Source organism: Saccopteryx leptura, chromosome 9 (genome assembly GCF_036850995.1).
Source record: "Saccopteryx leptura isolate mSacLep1 chromosome 9, mSacLep1_pri_phased_curated, whole genome shotgun sequence".
NCBI classification, from domain to species: Eukaryota; Metazoa; Chordata; class Mammalia; order Chiroptera; family Emballonuridae; genus Saccopteryx; species Saccopteryx leptura.
The window spans coordinates 49,447,362-49,473,631 of record NC_089511.1 but is presented as its reverse complement, the minus strand read 5'-3'; the positions used below and the strand labels follow the sequence as shown (position 1 = coordinate 49,473,631).

General features: G+C 41.4%; 1 protein-coding gene across 1 annotated transcript in view; it reads left to right on the top strand.

The window, feature by feature from the left end:
* PAPSS2 (3'-phosphoadenosine 5'-phosphosulfate synthase 2) overlaps positions 1-26,270 on the top strand; it is a 79,825-nt gene that overhangs the window by 41,438 nt on the left and 12,117 nt on the right. The window contains 7 exon segments of the mRNA XM_066349112.1: positions 5,086-5,203; positions 8,215-8,450; positions 9,835-9,973; positions 10,516-10,634; positions 10,761-10,874; positions 13,851-13,962; positions 25,579-25,784. Coding sequence (XP_066205209.1) covers positions 5,086-5,203; positions 8,215-8,450; positions 9,835-9,973; positions 10,516-10,634; positions 10,761-10,874; positions 13,851-13,962; positions 25,579-25,784 — 1,044 coding nt within the window.

Below are 26,270 nucleotides of genomic sequence, written 5' to 3'. Positions count from 1 at the left end.
GGGAGGAAGGAAGGAAGAAAGGGAGAATGGAAGGGAGGGAAGGAGGGAGGGAGGGAGGGAGGGAGGAAGGAAGGAAGGAAGGAAGGAAGGAAGGAAGGAAGGAAGGAAGGAAGGAAGGAAAAAGAAAGAAGGAAAGAAAGAAAGAAAAAGAAAGAAAGAAACCCTATATGTTAGTTTCAAAAACAGGGGGGAAAAATACCAAGCACTTATTGGGGAAGCAGTTAACAAGATCATAACAAAGTTTCCACAGAAGACTAACAAAGCCTGGAGTTTATTCTGGATCTCTCCCTACAGGGAAAAGAAACAGCCAAAAGAGAGAAAAAGAACTCCACATCTGTGGACAAATTAAGCTCTGGTGGGCACTCGTGCACAGGTGGCAGCAGCTCCTTGGTTCAAAAATGCTGTGACTGGGATCAGAGCCCTTTTCCATAAAGGCAATAGTGTTGAGCAATATAATTCCACCACCTGAATCTTATTATATATTTTCTGGTTTGCTTAGTTTTTTAAATGGCTTTCTTTTCTTTTTCTTTTTTTTTTTTTTTTTTTTTTTTTTTTTTTTTTTTTTTTTGCATGTGGTAAAATCTACATATAATGAAATATCCACTTTTTAAAAAAGATTTGATTTATTAACTTTAGAGAGAGGAGTGAGAGAGAAAGAGAAAGAGGAGGCGGAGAGAGGAACAGGAAACATCAACTTGCTTCTCCTCTTGGAAACCTCAACCTTTCAGGTCAATGCTTTATCCATTGCGCCACCACAGGTCAGGCTGGAATATCCATCTTAAGTGTACATTCAGTGACTTTCAGCAGGGATGCAAATACCTGTGTCCCTCTAACCCAGGGGTCCCCAAACTTTTTACACAGGGGGCCAGTTCACTGTCCCTCAGACCATTGGAGGGCCGGACTATAAAAAAAAACTATGAACAAATTCCTATGCACACTGCACATATCTTATTTTAAAGTAAAAAACAAAACAAAACAGGAACAAATACAATATTTAAAATAAAGAACAAGTAAATTTAAATCAACAAACTGACCAGTATTTCAATGGGAACTATGCTCCTCTCACTGACCACCAATGAAAGAGGTGCCCCTTCTGGAAGTGCGGCGGGGGCCGGATAAATGGCCTCAGGGGGCCGCATGTGGCCCACGGGCCATAGTTTGGGGACCCCTGCTCTAACCCCTATCAAGACATACAACATTGTCACCTGGAGGCAATTGCTGTTCTGACTTAGTAAGTTACTTTTCCTATTCGGGGACTTCATATAGTTTGTTTTGTGTGTGTAAGATTTCTTCGACTCTGCACAATGTTTTCTTTTATTATCCATGTTGCATATATCAGTAGTCCATTCCTTTTGTTGTCAAGTGGTATTCCATTATATAAGTATTCCCCAGTTTGGGGCTTTTGTAAGGTGTTTTTGGTGTGGATTTTATTTGTTTGTTTGTTTTTGTTATCTATTTTCCTATTGATGGACACTTGGTTATTTCCAGCTTTTGTCCAAATAAAGTTGCTAAGGATATTCTTGTACAGTCTTTTTGTAGGTACATGTTTCCATTTCTCCTGAGTAAATATCTATGAATGCAGTTGCTGAGCCATAGGGATGGTGTTTAGTTTTCTAAGAAGCTACCAGGTATTTTTCCCCTCCAAGGCAGTTGGACTATTTTACCCCTCCACTGTCAACATATGAGAACACTTGCAGCCATTAGATGTTATCAGTTGCATCTCATTTACGTGTGTTTTGTTGTTGTTGTTGTTTGTTTATTTTTAGTGAGGGGGGAGGAGATAGACTCCCGCATGTGCCCCAACCAGGATACACCTGCAACCCCCATCTGGGGCTAAAGCTCAAATCAACTGAGCTATCCTCAGTGCCCAGAACCAACACTAGAACCAACTAAAGCTGGCTGGGGAAGGGGAAAAGAGAGGGAAGGAGAAGAAGGAAGAAAGGGAGAGAGGGACGGGAAGAGAAGCAGGTGGTTGCTTCTCTTGTGTGCCCTGACCGGGAATCAAAGTCGGGACATTCACAGTCAGACATACATGAGTCTGACGCTCTGTCCACTGAACAAACCTGGCAGGGCATCAATTTAAATTTTAATTTGCATTTCTCTCATGACTAATAACCCTGAGCACTTCTTCATGTGTTTACTGACCATTTGTGTATCTTCCTTTATGAAGTGATAGTTTAAATCTTTTGCCCATTTTTAAAGATCTTTTTGTCTTTTTATTATTGAGTTGTCATGTTCTTTATATATCTTCATATAGTATACAGATATATGTATGAGACCACCCCCTCCCCCAGGAGTGGGGTCACAGCTACTTGATCTCTTTGGCTAAAATGATGCCAGGAATTGTGCTTTGTTTAGTACAATTCTATATCCCCAGTGCCTCTGATGGCCCTGGCACATAGTAGTAGCTATTAAAAAAAACAAAATACTGCAAGGCCAAAAGCTTTTCAGAAAGAAAGGATTTATTGAGCCATATGCTCACCAGAAAAAGAAACAGGGCCTGGGACATACTGTCTAAAGCACTAGCAGCAGGACTGGCTGGAGAAGATGAACTTGTCCTCTGTCCAGGAGCTGAAGGGCTCTTTTATACAATGGGTTTGGGGGAGAAAGATATAAGTTGTTTTGAAAGAATTTACACTAGCTATAAGGGGGAAGTTCTGGGATAGGTGCATAGGCTCTAAGGAAGAAATACTTCCTACTTCTGGATTGGTTATGGAAAACAGTCTGGAAAGTTCTCACATAAGCAGGATGTGGTGGCATCTGCTGGTTGGCTTTTTTTTTTTGGTAGATAGCATCCTGGAAGTTGATTCAAAATTTCAGTATACATTCAGGAATGCAAACAGTCTTTTGTTGGTTTTGGCCTGTGGCTCTTACTTGATTAACCTCTATGTCTTCCTCCTGCCTACCCCTGTAATTTAATTTAGGACATCTCAGGGTTTTTTTGTTTTGTTTTGTTTTTTGGTATTTTTCTGAAGCTAGAAACGGGGAGAGACAGTCAGACAGACTCCCGCATGCGCCCGACCGGGATCCACCCGGCACGCCCACCAGGGGCGAGGCTCTGCCCACCAGGGGACGATGCTCCGCCCCTCGGGGGCATCGCTCTGTCGCGACCAGAGCCACTCCAGCGCCTGGGGCAGAGGCCAAGGAGCCATCCCCAGCGCCCGGGCCATCTTTGCTCCAATGGAGCCTCGGCTGCGGGAGGGGAAGAGAGAGACAGAGAGGAAAGAGAGGGGGAGGGGTGGAGAAGCAGATGGGCGCTTCCCCTGTGTGCCCTGGCCGGGAATCGAACCCGGGACCCCTGCACGCCAGGCCGACGCTCTACCACTGAGCCAACCGGCCAGGGCCTCAGTATTTTTTCGTATTTGAGCTCATTTACATACCTCTACTGAAGTAATCAATGAATGAACAGATGAACTGACTTTCTGGCCTGATATCCAGGCTCAGTGTTCTCAAATTTCATGGTATTGACTAACAAGGAAATAGAGAAAAGCTCATGTGATAAGCTCATGTTACCCTTGAGCTATAATGTACACATGGCACAAAAGACTCAGATACCATGAGGGCATTTGTTCACCAGGGAAAATACTGCTGGAGTATCTCATGGACTAGCCAAATTTGTCCCCATTTATGAACCCTCGACTGAAAGTCACCACTACTATCTAACTTGCGGCATTCTGCGACTATATGCTGCTCTTCCAAGTCTTGGCTTCTCACCGGGCTTACTTAATAGATGATCAAAACATCTAGCTTTGGAGGGTTTTAGGCAACCCAGCTGATTCCAGCTTTCAACATCTTCCTCTTGGCTCCCTCAAACACTGCCCATTCCCTGCCTGACTGGCCCCTTTGCTGGGGGCTCTGCACCTCCCTAGCAGGCCTGCCCCACCCCAGGGCAAGCAGGGAGCTCCTTCCCCCTTGGTCTCGAGTGAGTTTCCTGGTCCTAACCAGCTGGCTCCAGCCTCTCCTGTTGGGAGTATACATTGAAAAGTCATCGGCAGCATTTACATTGCTAGAGAACTTGCCATTTACAGAACTTGTTCACATCCATTATCTCACATAGCCTCCGAATAGTCCTGCTTGTATCCCCTTTTGTTTGTTCTTCCCAAAGGAGGCAGCAGAAGGAGATGATTCAATTTGCTCCAGAATGTAAAAGTTGCCTTTATGTGGCCTAGGGTTTGCTAAGACTCTTTGGGTCTTACTCCGAGAACACTGGTGTTTTCTTAACTCTGATGAGTATACATGTGTAGTGTTTAAAAGGCTCCACAGATTTTTATAGTTCAGCAACTTGGATTACATCTGCCATAAGAAATTTAATTGCCACACCAAAAACATATGTGGGCTTTTTATTTAACTACCAGTCTCGGTGCCCTCTATCTTACCATCTTTGGATCGCATGTCATTAAAGATTCTTTTTACCGATAACTGCACATTTTTAAATGTCATGGAACCAGAACTTTCACACTGGGGCAATAATCATCTTGTTCAAATGATACATTCAGGATTATGGCAGGTATTCTTTTTTTTTTTTTTTTTTGTATTTTTCTGAAGCTGGAAACGGGGAGAGACAGTCAGACAGACTCCTGCATGCGCCCAACAGGGATCCACCCAGCACGCCCACCAGGGGCGACGCTCTGCCCACCAGGGGGCGATTCTCTGTTGCAAACAGAGCCACTCTAGTGCCTGGGGCAGAGGCTAAGGAGCCATCCCCAGCACCTGAACCATCTTTGCTCCAATGGAGCCTCGGCTGCGGGAGGGGAAGAGAGAGACAGAGAGGAAGGAGAGGGGGAGGGGTGGAGAAGCAGATGGGCGCTTCTCCTATGTGCCCTGGCCGGGAATCGAACCCAGGACTTCTGCACGCCAGGCCGACGCTCTACCACTGAGCCAACTGGCCAGGGCTATGGCAGGTATTCTAAAGGCTGTGCCTGAGGTAGAATTAAATAATGTTACTCTCTAGGCCAGTTATCAATGAGGAGTTTCAGTTAGGGAAGACTATGAATGCCTCTGTTATTTTATTATTTTATTATATTTATACATATTGTGTTTCTTATCTTATTAACTATTGTATTTGATCTTGACTTTTTTTTGTAGGAGAGCCAGCAGAAATCCACCAATGTCATCTATCAGGCCCACCACGTGAGCAGGAACAAGAGAGGGCAGGTAGTTGGACAAAAGGGAGGATTCCGAGGATGTACCGTGTGGCTGACAGGTATGCCGGGTTGAGATAGATATTTTTAAGTCAAAAATTGGTGTTTGACACACAATTTTAAGAAAATCAGTGTAATATAATTATGTGTTTAACATTAGAAGGAGGCTGAGAACCCTGGGTGTGAATCCTAACTCTACTCTCACTGAGAAATAGGACTCTGATGAAGTCATAGAATGTCTCTGGCTCTCGGTTTTCTCCTCTTTGTCAGGAAAAGAAGGGACAGATTGACGGTGACATTCTCTTTTGGCTTAAAGAACTCCATAATTCTCAATTTTGTGCCTAAATACATTTACCAGCAGTTATAAAAGGGGCTTTTCTAACTTGACCTCAAGCATCAAGTTTTGGATGTTTAGAGATATTTTTTATTGTTTTATGATACATTAGCATTCTAGGATACTATTTTACTTAATGTCTTAATGTAAAAAAAAACCCAAAAACAAACATTAAACTTTGTTCAGGAAGGAAAACTGGTGATTTCTATTTAGCTGACGATTGCCCCTTATAAATAGAAATAACTCACTCCCACTGAGGTAACCAATGAATCTCTCTTTTCTTGCATTTTATAGCCACAGAATGTCAAAGCGAAGGGTTAGTGAAAGAATTGGAACTAGTCCTGGGCTGTTACCTTATACTTTGAATACAATGTTAAGGACATTGATTCCTGGGAATATGTCTGATGTAACTTGGACTCAAAAGGAAAAACCAAGTTCATTTTACACACATAATATTTCAAACAGAGATGACCCTAGATATGAATATATGTTTATAAAGGTTATGAAATTAACTTATGTGTTACTATCTGTTTTTTCCTGAAAATAATTCTAATGATTATGGCAGGCAGGGACCTGCCTGGCCTCTTTTCTTGATATTCTAAGTAATTCCCATTTCCTTCTAAATCGTCCTCATTCTTCTTTTTCAAGTGTTTTTTCTTTCTAGTTGACTGCGGCACTTGCTCTTGGTTTCCCTTCTCATTCCTCCCAGGCCCAACAGCGTTCCCCAGCTTCCGGGTTGTAGACAGTGGGCAGGGAACCTGCTATATTCCAGAAGGCAGCGTTCCCCTGTCACGATTCCTGACATGTTTCTCGCAGCTCCCTCTGAGAGACGTAAAGGGCAGCAGAAGATAAAACACAGCTGTGTTCCAGATGTTTCTCTCTTGCTACGTGCTTATCTTCGTGAGGTGTTTGCCTTCGTGTATTTGCCCAACTTTTGAATCGGGATATCCACTCAGAGTCCATTTTTCCTAACGTAGAACACCTTTGAAAAATGAAAAGGAACAGGTGGAAGAAGGGAAAAATACAAAGACTATACAATCCTCTGTCTTTTCTTACTCTTAGAAACATAATCTATTCCTACTTTATTTTTTTATTCTCATATTGCAGAGGTAGGATATTGGCCCAGCTTACCAGAAGAAACCAAATACTTCTAATCCAGAGTCTTGGATTTGAACCCCAGCTCCACCGCATGGACTGTGATTTTGAACAAGCCAGTTAACCTCTCTAAGGAATAAACACAGAACCTGCCTCATGAGAGGTGTAGGTAGAACTAAATGAAATAGAGTAGACATGCACTTAGCACAGTGCCTAGTCCATGGTAAAGCTCTCGATAAATGTAATTAGCGTCACTCCAATGTATTAAAATAAATAGGACAACGATCAAGCTTAATAGAATAACTTTGATTTAGCTCTTAGTTTCCTGAGAGCTGAAACAAAATCAAAGGAAATTTCTATTATTTCTCTTACTTTCTGAAGAGAGAGAACATACCAGAGATTCACGAGTCCCATTTCTCCTATCCCACAACCAGACTGAAATTCGAATAAATGGGTTACATAATAGACAAAGTTATTTAATAGACAATGTCATCAATGATGATGTATAGAGATTGCCAACACATTCTTCATGTAGCCACTTCTTCTAATGATCTTATTTTAAAACTGGGGGCATGACTTTAAAACATAACTAAAATATGGGAAATATTTGTTTACCTTTCATGTATTACTTATCTTTCCAATCTCCTTTTCTTTCTGTCCTTTGTCCCTGCTTTTCTCATACTTTTTTCTCCTTTCCATCTGCTGTCTTCTCTTTAGTAATCTCTTGACCTGCTTCTCTTTACCCCTAACTTTTTCTCTTCCATGCCCAGGTGCTATCTGACAGTAGCTTGGCATGACGGAATATTCTTCAGGTTCTGAGATCTTTGGGATAACTGAATTTTTAGAGTGCTACTTTTCCAGGGCAATTTAGAATTTGGGCTTTTAAGTAATTTTGGAAGATTGCATTTCTTTCCCTTTCTCTTTATGTTCCCCTTCATATAGAGATTACCAAGTGTGTTCCCAGCCATTGTGCTGTGAAACCACGGTAAAAGTACACGGTTAACTCTGTTCTCATATAAGGACTCCAAACACCCAAGAGTGCATGGCCGCTCTAAATACTGCCTAGCTCAGGACGCTTGGCTGCCTTCATGTTTCGAAAGTCATTGAAGAAAAATTTCGATAACAAAGGACAGTATGTGGGCTCTGTTCTCAGAGGGTTGTTTAGCAGCATCCGCAAGGGATGGCTGTTCCCTCCCCTTGAGTTGGTCGTTGTCATAGGAAGATATTAGAACAATCCCACTGGATCTTTTTTTTTCCCCCCAGAGAAGCCAAAATCTGGATTTTTGTGTGCAACTTTCTAATATTTAAAATACTCTGCAGGCAAAACAGAACATAGCAAGAACCAAATGCAGCCCCCATAAGATTCACCCGTTTATGAACCTCCCTTGCTTTGAAAGGCTGTCGTCCTAATAAGGGGCAAATAGTTATTTCAAGATTTGAAAGAAATGCAAGTACTTGACTTGTAGTAAACTATCCTTTCTCTAGATTTTAAGGGTTTTGATCTGAGGTCAATCAAGTGATGAGAATAGGGTGTAATTATACTTAAATTAGGTAAAAATTAGGATCAGGTCACAATTAAGATCAGGTTTCAATTTGTCATCTTACAAGGGACAATGCCTGTCTTGTCTTGCGTGTTCTGCACAGGTCTCTCCGGTGCCGGGAAAACAACAATCAGCTTTGCCCTGGAAGAGTACCTCGTCTCCCAAGCCATCCCTTGCTACTCCTTAGATGGGGACAATGTCCGTCATGGCCTTAACAAAAACCTTGGGTTCTCTCCCGGAGACAGAGAAGAAAATATCCGCCGGATTGCCGAGGTGGCCCGGTTGTTTGCCGAGGCCGGTCTGATCTGCATTACCAGCTTCATCTCTCCTTTCACAAAGGTGAACGGATTTGGCATCACGGTTCCCATACACCGCAGGTGCTCTCAGACCGCCGGGGGAAGTGGGCAGAGCACAGAGGAACGTAAACTCCCAGTTTCCCCCACCGTTTCTTCCTCCCCTCACTTGCTCCCTCATTTCCTCTATTTAATATTGGTCAGATAAAGAGAGTTCCTTCATTTCCAGATGCCCTGGCACGAGACGACATGAAACCTCCCATATTCACAATTGTAAGGTCCACTTAGCCCAAGCTGAAAGAAGGAAAATGTTAAGGACAATTCTAAAGCTCTTCTATACCAGGGGTCCCCAAACTACGGCCCACGGACCACATGCAGCCCCCTGAGGCCATTTATCCGGCCCCCGCCACACTTCCGGAAAGGGCACCTCTTTCATTGGTGGTCAGTGAGAGGAGCATAGTTCCCATTGAAATACTGGTCAGTTGGTTGATTTAAATTTACTTGTTCTTTATTTTAAATATTGTATTCGTTCCCATTTTGTTTTTTTACTTTAAAATAAGATATGTGCAGTGTGCATAGTGATTTGTTCATAGTTTTTTTTTTAGTCCGGCCCTCCAATGGTCTGAGGGACAGTGAACTGGCCCCCTGTGTAAAACGTTTGGGGACCCCTGCTCTATGCTTTCATCTCTCCAAACACTCAGAAAGCTGCACTTGCTGAAAGAAAACAGCAGTTCCCTTCCAGAGCATCATGTTTTGTGTGTTCACCGTTAAAATCACCCAGCCAGAGTGTCACTCTTGTTTTAAAATGAGATTTCTGTGAGTTTGACATGAGACACTCTGTACTTTGAATGAAATGCACCCATGTTGCCAGTCCTGAACTTAGCAGAGATTCTGAGAGCTGTGTTTACTAAATCAAAGTTTCCAGACTTTCTCTGAAGGAAAACTTCCCTGCCACCTGTGCGGAGAGCACAGACCCTATTCTTCTCTTTAGGCCATGGGACACCTGAGCACACAATGTTTTGTGATGAAGGATGTTGTTATGAAACCTTTTCCGATATTCTTTTTTTTGTATGTGTGACAGAGACAGAGACAGACAGAGAGAGGGACAGACAGACAGGAAGGGAGAGAAATGAGAAGCATCAATTCTTCATCCCAGCTCCTTAGTCTCCTTAGTTGTTCATTGGTTGTTTTTCCATATGTGCCTTGACCGGGGCGGGGGCCGGCACAACAGAGCAAGTGACCCCCCTGCTCAAGCCAGCGACCTTGGGCTCAAGCTCGTGAGCCTTACTCAAACCAGATGAGCCCGTGCTCAAGGTGGCGACCTTGGGGTTTTGAACCTGGGTCCTCCACATCCCAGTCTGATGCTCTACCCACTGTACCACTGCCTGGTCAGGCTTTTCTGATGTTCTTATGTGAAATTTTCCCCCCAGGATCGAGAGAATGCCCGTAAAATCCATGAATCAGCCAGACTGCCGTTCTTTGAAGTATTTGTTGATGCGCCTCTCAACATCTGTGAAAGCAGGGACGTAAAAGGCCTCTATAAGCGAGCCCGCGCTGGGGAGATCAAAGGTATGAGAGCCACACAGCAGCACCTTTGCCACTTCTGTCTATCACCAGTGCTTCCTGGCCCGTCCCTAGAAACCTATTGGAAGTTTCAAAAGCTGTTCTCCAAAATTGCATGTAGCGTACATAACTTTTTATTGCACCATAATATCTACAGCATGCCTATTGGCTAATTAAAATGTGGGCTCATATATTTCAAGAACTGTCACCTCAGCAACAAGCAATAAAGTTCAGGGAACTAATGGATAAGTATACATGGGTGTGTGTAAAAGTGTGTCTGAATTTCTCCATCTTCTTGTCTTCTTCTTTTTTTATTCTAAGCAGCTGCAGGGGGCTTGGACAGACTTCATGGATCAGTAGGGACTTTATTGAAAATACAGCTGTAAAGTTTCTTACGTATGGCTAGAGATTGAGGATGACTGGTCGAACTTTTCTGTGTATCATCTCAATTCTCAGTTTAACACATTGTCCCGACATGTGTTATGCCTTATTGATTGAAAAGATGGTCCTGTCGAGGTAGATGTGATTTTCGCCCTTCTGCCTCACAGGATTTACAGGCATCGATTCTGATTATGAGAAACCTGAAATGCCCGAGCTCGTGCTTAAAACCACCTTGTCCACAGTGAGTGACTGTGTCCAGCAGATTGTGGAACTTCTGCAAGAGCAGGTGGGTAGACTGGTTGTCTCTTTGTTCTTTTTCAAATTTAATAAGATGATGAAAGATCATCTACTTATTAAAACATTCTTTTTATAGTTTTCATTTCAAATTGTTACCAATTCTGCTTCATTTCAGAACATTCTACCGCATACTATAATGAAGGGCATCCATGAGCTCTTTGTGCCGGAAAACAAACTGGACCAAGTCCGAGCTGAAGCTAAAGCTCTCCCTTCGTTGTCAATAACCGAGGTAAGAGGGTGCAGATGGGCCAAAGGATGTTAGGCTTCATATCAGTCATTATAACCCATCTACAGTTATTCTTAATACCATACTTCCCTATGTATAAGATGCTCCCATGTATAAGATGCACCATAATTTGAGGGCCCAAAATTTGAAAATAAAAATGTATTACATAAAGTTATTGAACTCAAGTTTTATTCATCATAAAATTTATACAACTCCTCATCACCGTCAAAACTCCCATCCATTAGCTTGTCCTCCTCTGTGTCTGATGAGGAATCACTGTCTTCAACAAGGAGCTCAAAAACAAGCGCAAAAAAGCAGGAAACACAAGTAAAAAAACTACAACCACTGTATAAGACGCACCCGTTTTTAGACCCCAATTTTTCAAAAAGGGTGCGTCTTAAAAATGGGTGAATACAGTAATATGGATTATATGAATAAGGGAAATGCAATACTCATAAAAAAAACCCACTTTATTTTGGCAAAATTTTTTAACCTTTTCTCCAATCAAATTTGACACTAAGAGTTGCCACAAGGCAGCTGATCACTGTCATATGCAGAGGCATTCCAGGAAGGTAACTTCTGTATTTATATAGAATAATTTTACATGATTATCTTTATATCATTGGTTATACCAATGTGCAGGCAATGGGAAATCATTGTTCGCAACTTCTAGAAGATTGTTTGTCCAGGACACAAGTACTTCTTAGGCAATCAGGAAAAAATTGGAAAAAACAATAAGCAATCTTGAATTAAAGTGATACAAGTGCCTGGATCTTTTTCTATTCTGCAAATCATATTCATCCCTCATCAGGGAGTGTCCAGTCTGAAGGGAGAGAGAGATGGCATTTGTTTTACTGCCTGCGAGATAAGAGACGCAACCCCAGATCTGCATACACCTTAGCTGTTTGACGGGTCAGTGTTAGTTGGTGACCATGTTTTCATTGGTATCTTTTTGTTTTCTATTCAAACCTTAGCCATTTTTAGAAGAGAATAAATTGAGAACCTACTCATGAAGACTCTATACTCTTTTTGTTGTTGTTGTTGTTGTTACAGAGACAGAGCGAGAGACAGAGAGAGGGACAGATAGGGACAGACAGGCAGGAAGGGAGAGAGATGAGAAGCATCAATTCTTCATTGCATCTCCTTAGTTGTTCATTGATTGCTTTCTCATATGTGCCTTGACTGAGGAGCTACAGCAGGGCAAGTGACCCCTTACTCAAGCCAGTGACCTTGGGCTGCAAGCCAGCAACCTTGGGATTTAAACCAGCAACCTTTGGGCTCATGCCAGAGACTATAGGGTCATGTCTATGATCCCATGCTCAAGCCAGCGACTCAGCATTCAAGCTGGTTAGCCTGCACTCATGCTGGTGACCTTGGGGTTTCAAACTTGGGTCCGCTGCATCCCAGTTCAATGCTCTATCCACTGCACGAACACCTGGTCAGGCAAGACCCTATACTATTAATAAGTCATGACAAATTTATGCACAGAACCCCTTATTCTGCAAAATAAATTCTGAGTGATCCAATGCTCCAAGCAAATTAGAAACATAATTATAATTACAGTGTAAAATTATAGTTCCAGTAACAAAATGAGCTTCAAGGTAAAAAAATAAATTAAAACTTCAAATAATCTAACGATTAACTTGTTTTTAGTCCTAGGAATGTCAGGAAAGGTTTCAGAGCAGAAGCTGGGTTTTGAAAGATGAATAAGGGGTTTTTTGTTTTTTGTTTTTTTTTCGTTTTTCCAAAGCTGGAAACGGGGAGGCAGTCAGACAGACTCCCACATGCGCCCGACCGGGATCCACCCGTCACGCCTACCAGGGGGCGACGCTCTGCCCACCAGGGGGTGATGCTCTGCCCCTCTGGGGCATTGCTCTGCCGCGACCAGAGCCACTCTAGCGCCTGGGGCAGAGGCCACAGAGCCATCCCCAGCGCCCGGGCCATCTTTGCTCCAATGGAGCCTCGCTGCGGGAGGGGAAGAGAGAGACAGAGAGGAAGGAGAGGGGGAGGGGTGGAGAAGCAAATGGGCGCCTCTCCTGTGTGCCCTGGCCAGGAATTGAACCCGGGACTCCTGCACGCCAGGCCAACGCTCCACCGCTGAGCCAACCGGCCAGGGCCTGAATAAGGGTTTTTAGGTGGGAAAGAAGATAAGCCTGAAAACACATGTGTGTTTAGATCAGTGGTAGTCAACCTGGTCCCTACCGCCCACTGGTGGGCGTTCCAGCTTTCATGGTGGGTGGTAGTGGAGCAACCAAAGTATAAATAAAAAGATAGATTTAACTATAGTAAGTTGTTTTATAAAGATTTATTCTGCCAAACTTAGTGAAAATCTGACATAAAGTACTTGGTAAGTAATTATTATTATATGCTTTAACTTGCTATAACTCTGCCTTCTAAATTTTATAAAGTTACTTCCCTACTTTATAAATCACCATTACTGTGGAACCGGTGGGCGGTTAGAAAATTTTACTGCTAACAGAGATACAAAAGTGGGCGGTAGGAATAAAAAGGTTGACTACACCTGGTTTAGACTGTACATTGACTGGCATTGGTGAATAGATTCCCTTGCTAAGAAATTGGGAATTTTATTTCAGAGTCAGTGGTTTGCCCAATTCAGTCAACTAAATAGTACATTTGGTGAAGAATTATAGCCAAACCAGAATTTTTGTGGGGAAAAGAAAAGAATGAACAGTGAATGTTCAACACAGTTGCATACCATTAGGAAAGCGACAGCCTGAAGTATTCAAATAAATCATCTCAATTTGAAATGTTTTCACCACTCCCCCGTAGGAAAGTTCTAGACTCCAACTTATCTGGCCCCAAGATCATGGGTCAGCATAACATATGGGAACACTAAAGACATAAAAGGTTCTTCCTTCTTCTTCCTGTCAAATGAATAAGAAAAGATTGCCCGGGGCCAGATGGCTGAGCAACAGAGCTGATGGAAATGTTCACCTGCTTTTCCTTCCTATTTTGCAGCTGGATCTTCAGTGGGTCCAAGTTTTGAGTGAAGGCTGGGCCACTCCCCTTAAAGGTTTTATGCGAGAGAAGGAATATTTGCAGGCTATACACTTTGGCACCCTGCTAGATGGTATGCTTTTTTGTTTCTTACTCTATTATTATTATTAATTGTTGTTATTTGGCCAATTCAATGAAATTTCCCAAATCATAACAGTTTCTGTTATTTTTTTTCTGAATGGTGTATTCAACACAACAGCTGTAGGACAGCTATCAGAGTATTAGGGGAAGAGGACTTGCTCTGGACTCAGAAATCCTAGAGTTCGTGACCTACTTCTGCCACACATTTTTGTGGCTTTGGAAAAGTCACTTAATTTGTTGGAGCTTTAGTTTTTATTATCAGCGTTACCTTTCATTTATATAATTAAATGTTGATTCACTAAATAGATTTCTAGACACTGGACCATTCTGACCATTGGTTTTGTTTATTTCCTCCCTTTTCTGTCAGCCTTCCATCTCCAGGTGGTTCCCAGAGCTTTCTCCAAACACATTACCAAGCCTCTGAACTCCCCTTTCTTGCCACTCTCTGTTATTAAAGAGAAAAATCTTCCTCATAGTCTTCATAAGAGCAAGAAAAGCTATTCCTTGGTTTGTCAATCTTATTGTGAAAATATTTAGATCACTTATGGTGTGTCCAATGCTGTTATGGATAAGCTTCCCTTTTAAGGATCTTTCTGGTTAGCCTCAAAGGATTATCGATTAATTAAAACCAAGGACCTGAAGGTTTTCCCTGCACACAAAGCCAAGAGATGGATAAGTCTATTTCACCTCCATCTGCCCCTTGTTGGCTGGGATATTCAGAAGGCAGCAGTCAGAAGCATTGTTGCTAGATGCTAGGACCATCTGGGTAACCGGGATGAACCCAACACTTGTTGCTGACCTGCAGGGCACCATTCATCCTCCAGGATGTTCAGTCAAGCATCAATCACTGCAGCAGCTACTTTCCTTGGTGGGTGCTAACGTCTCAATATTCATGCCTGTACATGAAATTCATAGGATGACTTCATCCACTAAAGTCTAACAAGGGAGCAATAGATTCCCAAGTGGGGAATGGGAAGAGGTGAATGTCCTTTTCTGGGGACAACTTTCTGGGAACAAGCTGAATGGCTTTTAGAGTACTGATCTGGTCAAGGTCGGAAGCATGTATATTAAGAAAACTTCCGGATGCTTCTATGATCATTTCCTTCCTTGGACTGGCTGAGATTATTGAATGGAACTTGTCTGTTTCAAGACTCTGGAGAATGGCTGAGTAGTGGGAAGGTCAGTGGTAGAGTCAGCCTGAATTCATAATACCAAGCAGGGCTCAGACCTTTTAGAAAGAAAAATCAAATCAGTATTCTTTCTCGGAAAAACTGTTCATGTTCTGGGCTCTGCCTGAGAAATGGGGCATAAAGCCAGAATCAGAGTTCAAAAGAGACTGGTCAGAGTGGGCCTTCTCCCTCCATTCCTCTTATCAGTTGTGACCCTGATTGCTCAGATTCAATAACATTAAAAAAAAAACATTTGATTGACTTATAGCTTGCCTTAATAATAAAAATGCATATCTGGCAAATACTTGACTGTTCGCAAAACATTTTCTCAGGCATTATTTCATTTGATCCTCATGAAAGTCCTGAAAGACAGGCAACTATTTTTATATCACTTTTTGGATGACAGAACTAGCCTCAGGTTGGGTACTTTGCTGATGTTCATACCATTGGTAAGTGAAGGACCTAAGACCAGAGACCAGAGTCTCCTGACTGCCGGCCCAGTGCTCTTTCCATACCCCAAGGCTTCCTAATGTCCTTTCCAGCAGAAGTTTGTTAGTCAGGATGTTAGTACAACAGACATTTACAGGCTGACATTGACCTGGATGTCAATTTCAACACATGCAGGACACGGTCTACTTGCACTGTCACTAGATTTAGCAGCCGGCCACCAACAAGAGGCCGGCCATGAATGAGCATACAAACCAGAGCTGTGGCCAAAAGAAAAGCGAGGCACTTTGAAAGTGAGGACTTTGTTACAAATACAGCACTGTAACCTTTGGCCAGTATTTGTAAGAAAAATACCAGGGTGGTTGGATGTGGTTGCAGAGGTCCATGTTAATGGAAACCAGAGATTCTTAATTTGGGGTCTAGGACTTCAGGACATGGGTACAAAAAAAATCTCAGAGTAGGCAAAATAGTTTATATTTTAACAAGAGGAGAAGGGGGCATTTTTTGGGGCTTCCTAGATTTTGATGGTCTCTTAAGGGAGTCTATGATCTGAAAAGATGAAGCATAGCTAATGCAGATAATCCACCTGGATAATTTAAGCAAAATTTCTCTCTCTCCCTCTCATACCATTTCAATTTCACTTTATGATATTCTTCAATTTGTAAATGCACTGCTTTTATTTTCTTATTTGGTTCTTATTACCATGAGGTAGGTGACGCTCTCAGTATTGCTCTCTCTTCCCATGTAATCCAGATGTCTATCCCTCCCCTCCCACAGGCCCACCAGTCTGGGACTACCAAAGAAGTCACTTCCCCATTAACACTTTTATTCCACGACTTCCCAATCTCTACCTGCTCATACAGAAATCCCTGTTCATTCCAAAGCCGACCCCCAAGTTTTTGCTGGAATTCTCAATGGGTGTTTTCTGTGCTCCAGAGGTAGGCCCACAGTCATATGCTACTTGCCATGTGAATCTCTGTATCGTTCTGTACCCTCAAAGGTGCAGACCCTGCACATTCACTTCAGCCTGTTGTCCTTGTACCCAAGGGGCTGTGGCAGTTCACGTACTCTTTCTCCAGTGAGAAGGAGAATGTTCCCTTCCTCTGTGTTCATCTCAGTCGAGGACTCCCTACAAGGTTGCTTGAGTCCCACCCACAGTGTTAGAGAATTGAGTGAAACAACTCTGTGAGTTGTGCACAGCCCCCTATTCTCCTGTGGCTGTGGCTGCCAGGGTGGCTATGTTGGAGTAGGGGGTAAGATTAGGTGTCATGCTGTTTCCATAACCCTTACCCTCTTCTAGCCAGTAGGGCTTGTTTCTACAAGACTCCTTTTTGCAGAAGGAGTCCCCTATCTGCTGGTTTCACCATCTACCCCTATAACTGGAGTCCACTGGCCATGCCTGCATAACCCAGATGGTAGTCAGGGTTCAAAATTCTGCATACCCTTCAGAAGCCTCCTCAACTCCTGTGGAAATCAGTGAATAAAAGTAGATACCAGGAATATAATATGCTGCCCACTTCTACCAAAGTAGAGAGACAGAATATCATAGTGGATAAGAGTGTGAGCTGTGGAGCCCAAATGTCTAGGTTCAAGGCCAGTGATTAGCTATGAACTTGGGCAAATTACTTAAAACTCTCTAGGCCTCAGTTTCTTCATTTGTAAAATAGATATTCATAACAGTACCTACCTCACTGGAATGTTCAAAGTTTAAAAGAATGCCTGGTCTAGTAATGAATGTTTTTATACATTAACAAAGCCCCATCATATGCAATTAAAAGAACTTGAACTCTGGAAGAGACCAAGGCTTATCTATAAGCACATCAGTTTGGAAGGAGCACAAATAACTGGTCATTAGCTATCCAACGACTATTATTGAGTGTTCTCATATGCCAGGGTTTTTTCTAGCTGCTGAAAGACAGGTGTGACTAGCCGGGACAGAACAACAGGTCATCCTCTGAACCTAGTGCAGTAGGTTATTTCCACCACATGAGTGGGTATCAAATAAATATTTTGAAAGCCAGATAACTGTATTTCAGTGAAACCTGAGGCAATCTATACAACAGGTGAAAATAGAACTGCGCCTCTGCAAGAGGTAGACTCAGCCACCCTCCACCTGGTCAGCAGCCCTGGAGGCATCTGGAGGAAGCCAGTTGAAACCCTGCCCTGTACCACATTCAGAGGCGGATTTAACAGCAGACACACCGGGCGCGCGCCCTGGGCCCCAACTTCTGAAGGGCCCCGCAAAACCCCAACTTTATACCTTTTTTTAATGACACCAAGTTTGTTTTCATATGTGCATTTTTAACATTAATAGTACATAATATTTTTTATTTATTAAAAAATATAGTTAACATGTATTTTTATTTCCGTCTCTCTCTTTTTTTTAAGGGCCCAATATTTTCTTCTGCACCTGGGCCTCTGCTGACCTTAATCTGCCTCTGACCACATTATGATGTCTCATGGCAGAGCCTAGCTTGATGGCTTCTGGACTGAGTAGACAGAATTAAATTACAAAAAGTGATTATTTATATGTTAGAAGGTTGGACAAGATATCATTTATATGGATATTACTTAATTTTAACTAATTCATGAGAGTTTGAGTTACCACCATCAAAAATTTGAAATAATTTCTGTCGACAAAGAATTGCAAATTTCTTAATCACCTACAATCTGTAGGCACTATTTTTTTTTTATAACCATATCTCCTAAAAATATTTTGTTGGTTTTAATTTTTTTTTTTTTTTTTTTTTGTATTTTTTTGAAGCTAGAAACAGGGAGAGACAGACAGACTCCCGCATGCGCCTGACTGGGATCCACCCGGCACGCCCACCAGGGGGCGATGCTCTGCCCCTCCAGGGGTCGCTCTGTTGCGACCAGAGCCACTCTAGCGCCTGGGGCAGAGGCCAAGGAGCCATCCCCAGCGCCCGGGCCATTTTTGCTCCAATGGAGCCTCGGCTGCTGGAGGGGAAGAGAGAGACAGAGAGGAAGGAGGGGGGGAGGGGTGGAGAAGCAGATGGGCGCTTCTCCTGTGTGCCCTGGCCGGGAATCGAACCCGGGACCTCTGCACGCCAGGCCGACGCTCTACCACTGAGCCAACCAGCCAGGGCCTCTGGTTTTAATTTTCTTAAAGGTTCACATTGTCCCCTAAATTGGTTAGAGCATCATCCATTATGCCAAGGTTGTGGTTTGATCCCTGGTCAGGGCACATATAGGAAACAACCAATGAATGCATAAATAAGTGGAACAACAAATCATTTGTTTCTCTCTCTCTCTCTCTCTCTCTCTTCCTCTCTCTCTAAAATCAGTAACAATAATAATAGTAATAGATTACTCAGTCCAAAAGCAAAAAAATATATAATTTTTTAGTGTTTTTGATGATTGTATTATATGAGTTACTCCCTATAATACTCAAAGATCTACTGTCATGTTGATATATTGTATCATTTTATTTGTCACTGGAAATATAGTTTTGGGGTTGTCACAGACTCTCTAATCATAAATGTCACATCTAAATTTTAAACCGGCACTTCAAGTTTATGTTCTTTTTTTCCCCTTTATACTGCCTTTTTATTGAAATATAATTTATATGTAACATTATATTACTTTTAGGTATACAACATAAGGATTTGATGTTTGTATATATTGAGAAATCATCACCATAATAAGTCTAGTTAACATCAGCAAATATAGTGACAATTTTGAGGGGTGGTTAAGGCTTTGAGAGAGCTCAAGGTTTTTTCTGGTTGCTTATAGGCTGCTAGTTTTTACTATGGATGTGGGTTGTTGTTTTTTAAGACTATTATGAAGCTGGGACTTGGGCAAGTTGAAATGTCACTGGACTCACTGTTGTTAGCAAGATACAGCCTCATCTCTCCCTCTCTCTCTCTCTCTCTCTCTTTTAATTTTTATTTTCCTTTTATATTTTTTATTAAAATTTTAAATTTATAGTATTAACATGGATTCAAGTGTCCCACTCAATATAGCACCCTCAAAGTTTGTGCTCTTAACTGGTAGCCCCAAGTAGGGTCAAATTATGGCAGCCTTGTGAAACTTGATCTTTTAAATGTAAGTCGTTCGTGGCTCTGAGTTTGTAAGACGGGACTCGAGGGCTTTCCTTCTGTATGGTCAGCATATATTCATAAGACATCATACTTAATCTGGATAATGCCACTAGAAGATGTGCATATGAGGAAATAAGTATTGCAAAGATTAAATAACTCACTTGAAGTCTCAATTCAAACCCAGGTTATCCTGGCCCTACCATTTGTGTTTATTCTACAGAGCATATTTTCATGTCCTCTAAACATCTAGGATTCTATACCTTCTCCCAAAGCCTGGTCTGAAACTTCCAATAGTTATACCATCGCATATTCACAAGAGACTTCTCTTTGCAGTTGGAGGAGCCATTGGCATATGGTTAAAATTATTTTTAAAACAGATATTCATTGGAAATAATGCTTTTGGATTATATTGAATAATATCCAGTACAAAACTGGTTTCACCAGGTGTTTTCCATCATATAGTCTCTATTTCCTAAAATAGGAATAGCAAAGAGCTTAGTATATTTCTGTGCTGCATGCGTGTGCAGTCTATTTTAACATTGTTGTTTTAAGATTATTTTGGTGGAAAGCTGAAAATATGTTTCTTAATTGTGTTTGTATTTTTCTAATCATGGTCGGTTCTGGTATATACTTTAACTTTCCAAGTAATTAAATTCTTATAAGTAGTTATATTAATTAGAAATGGTTGAGAACCTAACTAAAAAAAATCCAAGTGAACCATTTAGAATTGCCAACAGTTCATGATCCAACCAGTTATAATAGAATAATGCTACATTCTTCTGTTGACTGGAACCCAAATAACAGGAAATTTCTGGATCAGATGCAGCTGTTGTTTATGTTGTGTTTGGCTGACAAAAGTAAACTCGTTTCTAAATTGTGGCACATTTTGTTCCTGAGATTTTAAAAGTTTACAATTTTCTCTGCTAGTTACTTCTAGTTACTGAGTGTTGGTCCTCATTATAGTTTCACAAATCTGGAAATTTTTTTCTATTGCATTTATAAAACATTTTTAATTGCTGAAGGATCAATGAATTTTAGATGCAGTTTAAAGTGGATGCACCTGGTTGGGTTGTGAATGATCATACTTCATTTGTTGTGATATGTGATTATGTGTGAGTTCAATATCAAGCTGTGATGGTTGACAATTACAGAACTGAGAATAAACACGTACTTGCTGTGTGAATGTAAACTTCTGCGCTGTACCAGAATGAGAAGATGAAATTCTGATCATTTATCTGTGGCATAAAAGATGAAATGCCATCATTTATCTGTGGCATTGTTTTCATCATTGTTGTTTTTTCTTTAAAAAGCCTAGATAAGCAATAAAAGGTAATTTAGCTCAGTTGGTTAGAGCATCGTTCTGATATGCCAAGGTTATGGGTTCAGTCACTGGTCAGGGCACATACTAGAATCAACCAATGAAAACATGAATAATTGCCGGTTCGAAACCCTGGGCTTGCCTGGTCAAGGCGCATATGGGAGTTGATGCTTCCTGCTCCTCCCCCCTTCTCTCTCTCTCTCTCTCTCCTCTCTATAATGAATAAATAATAAAAAAAAAAAACATGAATAAGTAGAACAATAAATTGATATTTCTCTCTCTCTCCTTCTTTCTCTGCCTAAAAAAGAATTAATAAATTTTAAAAAAGTAATTTTGTTTTTTCTGAGGAACAGCCCAAAATGACCAATAAGTAGCTCTACAAGGTTAAACCAAAAGGCTTAAAAAATATGTAAAGCAAAAGCAAAATTATTCAATTGAACATGAAGTTATATGTTGGGAATACCATGGCTAAAAAGTCACAATACCCTTTTCTAAAGTGAAGTATAGTGAGGTAAAATAACCAAGGCTTCTCCCACGAGAACTTTAAACACAAGATGGAAAAAAGCTAAAAACCCTAGTCAATATTTAAAACTATAGAGGCTGTTTCAGCAGAGTTAAATTGTTGGATAAGTTTTTGTGTTAGAAAAAGTATGTAAAGATAACAATAGGTAAACCACAGTAAATATGCTTATACTTGTGTGGAGCTGTAGCCACAAGAGTATGAGATCAGTTGGCATTATGACTCGGTAGAACTTCTTTCCATAACATCCCACAGATTAGCTCTCTTATCTTCACATTCTGGTCGGGGAGTGCTGATTCCTCGGTTTGGATTTTCACTCAAGGCCAAGGTAAAGGTGGATCCGAGGCTACACTGGGAAAGAACCTAGTGGACCAAAGGAGGCGATTGCAACAGGAAAGTAGAGTACAGTATTCCTTGGATTTCAACCCAGAATAATTGAGGGAAGACACTGCTACAAGAGTGCTGCAGTCAGAGCTAGGCTTGCTCCAGCACCCTGCCCATCCTTTGCTTTGCATTTTATTTTACTTTCTTTTGGTCAAGTCAGTCTTCATAAACAGTGTGGTCAATAATCCACAATCCACAGAAAGCATGATTTCTAACTAGGTCATTAGTATCTTTGAAGGTTTATTGTTAACCTCTCCTTTTCTCAGTTGGACTATGCAATCAGATTATAATTATCTTTCACCATGAACTCCACTGACACAGTGCTTTGCAGTACGTCTCCTCGCAGCCACGCAGGGAAACACATGATGTTTATTATCCCAGTTTTCTAGTGGGGACATTGAGCCCAGAGAAGGTGAATGACTCAGGTAGTAAAGGGGAGACAGCCTGACTGAGCTAATGTTCTCTGCGCAGGGCTTGGCCTGCTCTTATTGCCTATGAACTTTGAAACAAAGGAATTATTTGAATGTCAAAACCCATTCCTTTCTGGGCACAGAATCTCCCTTTTGGTTTATAAGGGCTCCCAGAGCAGCTTGCAGGATTTTATGATAGGGTTTCTTTATTGCTGGCAGTTGCTGTCTATACCCTGTGACATTCTTTACATCCTAGTAACTTAGAGAGGATGTGGAAGGTGTGGAGTGAGATGCCTGCAGACTTGGGCTTCATAGCTGCTAGAAAGAGTGTTCTGCCCCTCCCCAAACGGAACTCAGATCTCACATCTTTAATTCCATCAGAGGCATTCTCAATGTTTGATTTTAAAAGTTAGGTTTAAAAGACGCCATTAATCTATTGTATATTTCCTTAAATCCACAAGTAACTGCATTTGTTTTCTCTGGAGCTTATGCTTACTTTCTTCACCTTCTTCTAATTTTCTTGTGAGTCTTGAACTTGGAACTCCCCAGCAATCTCCCTAACCTTCTTTAGTGCCTCTGTTTTCTTACCTGTCAGTACAACTGTGACATTGACATATTCCTTAGAATGGCAGGGCTGCATTACAAAAGAGGGAAAAACAGTTGTGTGACTTCTTTTACATTAATTATCTGGCTTCATTAAAACATTAGCTATTTCCAGGGAGCCAAACTGTATCCGTTTAAGCCTCTAAAAACACAACTACACCTTTTAACCATTTTATCTAGAAACGTTAAAAAAAATGTTTTTCTGAAAAGACCAAACAACCTTTTATTTACTTAAAGAAAAAAAGAATGTGTTAAACATAAGGAAACTTTTAAAAATGACTCCATTATCATTATTTATGATAGTTATTAGGCTGAGCTCTAATGTAATGGTGCTCTGAAGACTGGGAGACCAGAGGGGTCATTAGTTCTACACTGCTGTACCCCACATGACTCGGTATGTTTAGTTTCTGTATTCATGCAGTTTATTCCAGAGAAAGAGAAACAGGCAAGAGAAAGAGAGAAAGAGAGAGACTTATTTTTTTTTTTAATTTATTTTTATTATTATTTTTTATTTATTTATTCATTTTAGAGAGAAGAGAGAGAGGGAGAGAAAGACAGAGAGAGAGAGGAGAGAGAGACGGGGGGGAGGAGCTGGAAGCATCAACTCCCATATGTGCCTTGACCAGGCAAGCCCAGGGTTTCGAACCGGCGACCTCAGCATTTCCAGGTCGACGCTTTATCCACTGCGCCACCACAGGTCAGGCAGAGAGAGAGACTTATTTTAAGGAATTGATCCAGGCAGTTGTGGAGGCTTGACAAGTCCAAAATCTGTCTGCAGGGCAGTCTGGTAGGCTTTAGACCCAGGGAAGACCCGTAACAGTTCTAGCCCAAAGGCAGTCTGCTTGTTCAGCCAGTCCCTGTGTTATGAACGAGATAGGTTCTGTAAGTTTAAAAATGGTTAAGTATTTATATGTACAGAAAGGTAAAAATAAATACTATGTTAAGACAAACATCTGTCTAAGTTGCATTTAATAAGCAAATGTACCTGTTCCCACTTACATACAAAATCAATTTAAAAACAAACCTCCAAAATCTATCTTGTTCATAATCCGGGGACTGCCTGTATTATAGAATTGTATACCGGAAGCCTATATAATTTTATTAACCAATGTCACCCCAATAAATTCAATTTAAAAAACGTTAGTCTGCTGGAAGAATTCCCATTTCTTCCTAGGAGGTCAGACTCTTTCTATTAAATACTTCAACTGATTAGATGAGACCTACCACAACATGGGGGGTATTCTGCTTTTCTCTGAGTCGGCTGGTTTAATTGTTAATCTCATCTAAAAATACATTCAGAGAAATGTTTGAAATCTAGAATAATGTTTGACTAAAATACCTGGGGACTGTAGCCTAGCCAAGTTGACACGTAAGATTAATCATCACAGTTTCTATCTCTATTTTTAAATAGTTTTCCTGACTCTTCCTTTATGGTCAAGCTATCATTTGATATTTCTTGTGGTGCAAATGTAAGTTTTCAAAACACCATTTACCACACCATCCAGTTTGTCGTGTTGTATACTAAGAAACCAGAATATGCAGTTTACTCAAATACCTTTTACAGTAAGAGACTCAGCCTAAAGGTGAAAGGGTCTCACTCTCCAAAGTGCATCAACTTTAGTAAAAACACTGTCATGTTGTTTTTGACTCCTCTCTGTTTTCTGGCTGATAATTATCCATTGTGGTTAAGCTAGCAAGAATTGTGATTCCCAGGTAAGGCTTTTCAGAAATATTTAAAGGTGATGCTGTGCCTGGAGCACAGGGAACTGCATCAAGAGGACGCCTTGTTTGTGGGTCTGTTGCTACTATTAATTGTCTCATTTTTTTTTCCTTATTCAATTCAGTGCGGAACAGTGTAATTAAAGCCTAAACAGGTATTAAGAGACTTACCAATGTTGTTACAAGGTTCACTTCCAAGAAAGACTAGATGTTTTGTCTTGGTTCTTTTTTTTTTTTTTTTTTTTTTTTCTTTTTTTAGCGAGAGACAGACAGTAAGGGAGAGAGATGGGAAGCACCAACTCATAGTTGCAGCACCTTAGTTCATTGATTGCTTTCTCATGTGTGCCTTGACCGGGGACTCCAGCTGAGCCAGTGACCCCTTGCTTAAGCCAGTAACATTGGGCTCAAGCCAGCAACCTTTGGGCTCAAACCAGCAATCATGGTGTCATGTCTATGATCCCACACTCAAGCCGGCAACCCTGTGCTCAAGATGGTGAGCCTGTGTTCAAGCCAGATGAACCCATGCTCAAGCTGGTGACCTTGGAGTTTTGAACCTGGGTCTTCAGCATCCCAGGCCAACACTCTATCCACTGTACCACCGCCTGGTCAGGCTAATTGGGGTTTTAAAGATTTGAAACTTTCTAGTGCATTGAGGTTGGGATCAAGCTTTAAAAAGAGAACCCAGAAGGGAGACACCCCATCCTGGACCCCCAAATTACTAAAGCAACCTTCATGATTTGAAACTCAGCCCATTTTTTTCACAAATGCCCTATCTCCTGCTTTGAGAAGTCCCTCAAGGACTTCTCTCATAGATAGACTCTAGAGAAACCGGTGCAGTTAACACAACCATATTGGATTTAGGTCTGAAAATCCATTGCAGGAAATATTTGGAAGGGACATTGTGCACATCTGCATCATCCTTATAGGACAGTACACTTTGTATCCCATATTCACACCCCACATGGCTCTTTCTACAGATGGAGTGATCAACCTGAGCATTCCCATTGTGCTGCCTATCTCCACGGATGATAAGACACGGCTGGAAGAGTGCAGCAAGTTCGTCCTGACATATGGTGGACAGAGGGTGGCTATCTTACAAAACCCTGAATTCTATGAACATAGAAAAGAGGAGCGTTGCTCCCGAGTGTGGGGCACAACGTGTGCAAAACATCCCCATATCAAAGTAAGTTGCCAGACATTTGAAAAGTTTTCTTGATTTCCTTCAACTTAGGGTAAAAATAGTTCTTTTTAATTCCTTCACTGAAGGACATAGAAAAATGAGTTAGATGAAAGAATTCATTTCCAAGAGAGGTTTTGCTGGCTTTGCCTTGGAGATCTTTTTAGAAAGGGGCAAAGGAATGTTTTTATTTTGAAGGTTGGTCTAAAAGATCTGTGTACTTGGATCTTGTGATGTGTTCGTGTTCGGCTCCCTCAGCTGAATGGGAAACAACTGGACTGGGTAGATAATTTAGTCTAGCATCATGAGTAATTGTAACTATGCACAAAACCAAAGCCAGATCTCGCAGCCCTGTCCATCTTCAAAATTCACAAGGGAACTCACTTTCCTCATACAGAATGGATCCAACCAACTACTGGAAAGAGACTCAAGAGTTCCTGTTCTGTGGCCAGGGCAGGGATCAATGACATTCTTTCAGTAAACAAAAATCAG